General features: G+C 36.7%; 1 protein-coding gene across 1 annotated transcript in view; it reads left to right on the top strand.

The window, feature by feature from the left end:
- The first annotated feature begins 221 nt into the window (after positions 1 to 221).
- Positions 222 to 6,031, top strand: part of LOC146146280 (uncharacterized) — a 34,238-nt gene continuing 28,428 nt past the window's right edge. The window contains exons 1-8 of the mRNA XM_083390703.1: positions 222 to 234; positions 712 to 892; positions 1,191 to 1,240; positions 1,574 to 1,615; positions 2,497 to 2,599; positions 3,149 to 3,216; positions 3,730 to 3,786; positions 4,883 to 5,002. Coding sequence (XP_083246829.1) covers positions 222 to 234; positions 712 to 892; positions 1,191 to 1,240; positions 1,574 to 1,615; positions 2,497 to 2,599; positions 3,149 to 3,216; positions 3,730 to 3,786; positions 4,883 to 5,002 — 634 coding nt within the window. The remainder of the gene's footprint in view (positions 235 to 711; positions 893 to 1,190; positions 1,241 to 1,573; positions 1,616 to 2,496; positions 2,600 to 3,148; positions 3,217 to 3,729; positions 3,787 to 4,882; positions 5,003 to 6,031) is intronic.

Here is a 6,031-nt window from a genome sequence, read left to right as displayed (position 1 = left end):
TATTTACCCGACTCATTTTATACACAATACACACATTACTTTCGGTTACGATTTAAATTACTTAGACAAACCACCCTCAATGTGGTCCTAAAAATACCCCCTGACAAAAACAACCGCAACCCGTTAAGTTAATTATAGTTGCATTAAATTATTTTGTATTAGGTCAACATTAAGTTTATTTGCAGCTTTTAATATGCGTCCCGGATTGACGTTTCCAAAAAATGGCAAGCCTAGGTATGAACCAACCTTAAATTCAAATATTATTCAAGAGTCTTACTTTTAGGCGTGATGGTTTTTTTGTCAAAAGTCTTGCAGTCTGAATAAAAGTTTGTTTTAATGTAGCAGCCTACAAAATATTGTTAGTGCGCAAGGTTTGTAAAAACGAACGGTGCTACTACGTGCGGTCGTGTATATGAGGAAGAAACAGGGTGATATATTCACTTCTGTGTGTAAGTTGTGGGGTTGGTTGGCCTCCCCTGGTCTATATCGTTGGTAACTGCTCCTATACAGTGACAATACCTTGTAGTCTCACCGCAGGCTAGTTGTTTTTCTAGCCTGGTTTGCATGAATATCCCTAATTAATCGTCCGATTCGGTTAGTTTGTCGAAGACTTAAGGTGTATATATATGTTCGCCGTTATCGTCGATCAAACAACCTCTTCAGAAGGGCTACATAACATCTTTCATTAACTTGTAGCCCTTGTCTTTTTAGGATCTTATTGGGCTTTGTTGGTTCTCACCATGTCACGTTTATTGCTGCTTATTTCCTTGCTTGTGCTGCCCTTGGTTTACGGATTGCGGCTCGACTCTTACGAAATCGGCTGTGGCCAGTCTTCGACCTCTAGACGACCTTGTATGTACGGCGTGCCAAACGAGGCTAAATGCCGGCAGAGGTTAGTTCCAGAACATTTTGTGTATGTTCCATGCCTTGAAGCGGCGTAACAAATAAGTCAAGATACTATTAAAGGTGTTGTGAAAACTTATTAAATAAGTTAGGTCCACAGTAAAAATATTTACAAAGAAACTGAAAAACGTGTCGAAACAGATGCCAAGAAGTTGTTTTAAGGATGTACCGTATAAAAAACAATTTACGAATATTTACCTAATTTGCTGTTTTTTTTGTTTCCTCACTGCATATCTCATTCACCCAAAAGGTAAGGCATTGCATTAAATGCATATTTTGCGTTTTAGGGGCTGCTGCTACGATGTTCGAAGTACCTATCTGTGGTGTTTTAGGAAACGTGAGTGCATTATATGTAATATTCACATGTGAAATTATTGCCCAAGTAAAACATTCGGAAATAAATTGTCTAATACCTTTCTTATATGTGAGGTGTGCGTGCTACGTATTTGTGTACAGTACATGCGCAATTAAGTTTTTTTTTGTGATTAAAATTTGCTATGTGTCAGTCCTAACGAAGCGAACATGTCAGTATACTTTTAATTACAGCAAACCTTACAAGGAAAATGCTTCATTTTTCAAAAAAACTTGTGTGGACAAAATGCTTGGTGTAATGATATTTAGTTCTAAATGTTGTCAAATATATACATCTTTGTTATTTTTAATATTTCAGGCCAGGTTGCTCAAATCACGTTTCAGCCGACGTTATCTCCGCGTAAGTTTTTTTTAACGTTAAATGACCTAAAATAAGTAAACAAGGTAATTTACCAACATTTTAGTTGTGTTTTTTGACATAAAACATGTCCAACAACATATATTGGTACCAGTCTAAAGCTAACATTTTACGCAGGGGGGACCGAAACGGTCCCCCAAATTTCTCCAGCGGTTTCCCAAATTTTGGACTTTTTGGTTATTTAAATGAAACACTTGCAGTCTCTTAAAACTACTTAGCGGTCACCCAAACCAAACCTTAAAAAAACCCTGCGTATGCACTTTAACACTACTACACAAAATGTCACTACCATCCACCCGTTACTGAACAGCGAGTTCCCGCGATGTTTGAACATCTGCCAATAAGTTGTTTACTAGAGAAGGGCCTAACCAAGCTACAAAAAGTAATAAAATACATACATGAAAAATTCAAATTATTTACTGCAGAATAACATGAATGTTGTGTTCTCAGATTAATTGAGTACCGTTTACTTTCGAGTACAAGTGTCACAACTCACAAGTCAAAGCGAGCACGTTTTTGATAGCGCCACGATTGCAAAACAAAAAATCAATGGCGCGATAACACGTAATCACTGAAGCGTAAAAGTACATGGTAAACAATGATAAATCATAATACATAACAATAAACATAACAGAAAAACATATATAAATGTAACTAAGTGTCATAGATAGTGTATTACAATACAAAAATCATAGATAGTGTATATTACAGAACAAAAATGTAACCTTACAAAGTTTTTTTTATCCTTACAGGCCGAATTTTTCCGTTTTGTTGGTCGGAGTCTGACTCGGGTTATTTTGAACCAACAACACATCCCTGGTTTGATTGAACAAGCCTTAAGATATTTTCCTTTTACTTTGCAGTCTTGAATTTCGGCGGTGAGCCAGGATTCCCAGGATCAAGCATCAGAGCTCGATGCTTTCCTCAAAGGTTTTACAGACGTTGTGTCCCGTATAAGATAAACAGGTGCGTCAGTCATTTGTAACAAAATAATTTAATTCATTTTTGACAAATAAGTCAATTCCTCGTCTGTGTTATCTGCTGAACAAATTGCCTCCAGTCTCATGTATTGCTATTTCCTTCGACTAAAGTAATTTCAAAATAACTTGCAACACTGCTGACATGGACACTCTTTCCAAGCCTTACTGGGGTCCATGAACCCCTTCCGTGAGGTGGTTTTGGGGGATCACCATGGCTTAATTAAAATACTAGTGTATATTTGAGAAGTAATCAATTTTTCAAAGAAAACAGTTTAATTAAAAATAAAACGGTTTTGCACTGAATATATAGATAGACACTGTTTCACTTTCACATTTTTCGGACCGAAATAAACAGATTTATGAAGTCTATTTGTATTGTGACGTCAATTTATGACGTCATTTTTAGGCATTTCTTGATTCATGCAAATCGAAAAAAATTTAAGCGGTCCGCGGTAAAAAAGTTTAAGAACCCCTGGTCCCCTGCCCTAGTAGAAGATCATGTGGCATTTTTCTCACGCAAGTAGTTTATTTTTAGATACTGGTGTCGAAGATTTGGCTGCTGCCCAAGTGGCAACGGGGATTGCTTCCTCAAAGAACACCGAAGTGAGATTACGACCTTGTCTCAGTAATTTCTGATCGAACTTTAAGCGATTTATTAAATACATATATAGTTACAATAATAGTCAACTGACTACATAAGGGCATCCAACAATATATAGTTAATAGTCAGATAGCTAGTCATTGCGATTTTAATCAACGTCAGAAGAAACCTTTGCTAGAAATGCACAATGTCCCTTTTCGGGATTACAATAGGTCTTATAGTTTCCATCAAGCAATCTGCACTACTGCATTTTTTTATAATGTTTGACTAAAAACTGATATCTTACTTTATTTATGTTTAAACAACGTAGTCGTAGATAGTTCGGCGATTAAATATTTGGTGACGATTTAAATAGCAATAAGTAGTCCAGCTAAAAAAGTGTGTATTTTTTTATACGTTTCCTCGGAAATATCTACAATTGTATACGATTTTACCAGGTTGGTAGGTTATTTAGAAAACATAATGTGTATAAAATATCGAAACATATGTTGATAATAACTTTTTATTTATTCCAGTTGTCTACTTGAGGAGCTCATGTGCCCCTGGATTCAGGAACCCTCCTCGCTGTGATGGTAAGTAAAGGCAGATACTTCTCAGCCAAATCTACGGTTCAGTTTGGTGTTGAACTGTATGTGGGGAGTTAAACTGGTTGCATGATGTTGTTGACTATTGTCGAGCGCAAACTCGACTGAGGTACACGCTTGAAATCCGACACCATTTGTTAAGGTTGACTAAACGTATCTGTGTTTATTGCATGGCAACAGAACGGCACTCAACCTCCAGGAATAGCTTAAGTTCCGGGTTTCGGTACTAATGGTCAGCATAACAGCGCTCTTTGTGTTAGACATTATATTTTTACTTTCGCAATACCAGGACAACCCGTGAGCAGGGTTATATTAGTTGTTTGTGTGCGTTGCATTTGCTATCCAGCTGAGTGACATTGGGTTTTTGCCAACCCTTTGGAACACACATCGCTTGGTCATATTTATTTTTTAATATCTTATGGCAGTGGTCTCCAACCTGTGGGTCGCTGCCCCAAGTGGGGTCGGCCCGCCATAATTCACCATTTTTATGCTGTTTTAGTACGATTATTGTACTTAGTTTTCTTTACAATGACGTCACACTAATAACGATTTGGTGATTCTACATTAGCCTATATATTTATTCTGAGGCATATCTGAAAATTAAAGCGCAATGTAAAGTTTGATTTAGGTTGGAGACTTATAGTGACGGGTCACGTCATAAGTTTGGTATAAAACTTAGTTTGAAATAGCATTAACAGTATATAACAGATGTTAACACCCCTAAAAAACCTTTTACTTTTACTGTTTTAAATAAAAAACTAATTTGACGTTCAACAAACTCATTAATAAAACACCAAAAACGATTTTGTCTACGAAATCATGTCGTTGTGTAAAAAAATTGTCCATTTTAACAACACATCAAATACTTTTGAATTATTTTTTAAAGTTAGGCCTATTGAATTTGCTTATAACACTTGAAGAAAATCTTCACGGAAAGACTTGAGTTGAAGAAACTACATAAAATAACAGTTATACAGCATGCAAACTTCTTTCTTCCTACAACACACTAAATACACCTGTTTCTTCATGCCAAGAAAAGCATGCTTTACTTGGCTCGATTATATCAAACCTTTTTTCCTAACAGATATAGACGAATGTGCCGAACAGTCGCCTTGCCAGAACGGTGGACTGTGCAGCACAAGCAACCTTGTTAACGATTACAGCTGCACGTGTCCTGTCGGGACAACTGGGAAAAATTGCAACGGTAGGCCAGCACTGTAACTAATTTTCCGTTAGGTTAGAACTGTGCTCAATTACCAATTGGGAGTGTCCAAAAACTTCCGAGCCGATACCCGATGCCAAGTGCTAGTAGTGTCGTTAACCGTCCGATAATAAAGCGGAAATTTTTTTATCAATTTTACCAGGTCATATTATTTTTTAACACGCCACATTTAAAATATGTGTTCCTCGAAAAACAATTCTATTGTTTAAAAGCTAGGGTTCTTAGCTTTGTTTTTCATCTAGTTTATAGATTTTATGTTTAGTTTACAGTTTTTGACGAATTTCAAAATATTACTGACAAGTCTAGTTTTAATTCAAATTGTGAATAGAGATGATTTTACTTGTTATTGCTGAAAATTATACAGCTATGTAGTGAGTTGTGAAAAGATAAGGCTGAGAGTAGTTATTTTTTCATTTCGCCTACAGATCTTTCTTCTCTAAGATCAGATTTTAGTGAAATTTCTGGTTTTCGCGCGCATGCAGCAAATCCAATTCTAGCCTTTTCCTGCACGTGTCAAACAGAAATAGGTTCATCTTAGGGATGTTAAGATTTAAATAAACCAAACCAAGAAACGTTTGAATTGCTAAACTATTGGACTATTTTTGTGGCTTGCACCAAAGTAATTGCGAAACCTTATTTGGTTGTAAAAAACACAGCAAAGTCCAAATAATCGAGCGTCCAAAAGCAAACATTGCACGAGGTTTTAGGTTCACTAATAAATAACAGAGCTTTTTTGTAACTGGGGCCGCGCAACAGGTTTTAGGCTTCGCTAATGCCGAATAGGTTAACATTTTGCACAAACGGCTGCTTTACAGCCACATTTATGAGGTTTGTAACGTAAAACTTTTACAGATAAAACCATCACAAAATAAACAAGACTTGCCTGCCATAGCTTCAGGCGATCGGACGCAACCAGTGTTTTGCAACAGCAACTTAATGCTTGCCTAGGCCCTAGGGCAGCGTTTCTCAGCCACTGAGTGCAACGCTATTTCAAGGTTTTAAAAACCTGCA

This window comes from Ascidiella aspersa, chromosome 5 (genome assembly GCF_963924565.1).
Source record: "Ascidiella aspersa chromosome 5, kaAscAspe10.2, whole genome shotgun sequence".
In the NCBI taxonomy this organism is placed as follows: domain Eukaryota; kingdom Metazoa; phylum Chordata; class Ascidiacea; order Phlebobranchia; family Ascidiidae; genus Ascidiella; species Ascidiella aspersa.
The sequence above is the reverse complement of the archived record's forward strand: the minus strand, read 5'-3'. Positions and strand labels throughout refer to the sequence as shown.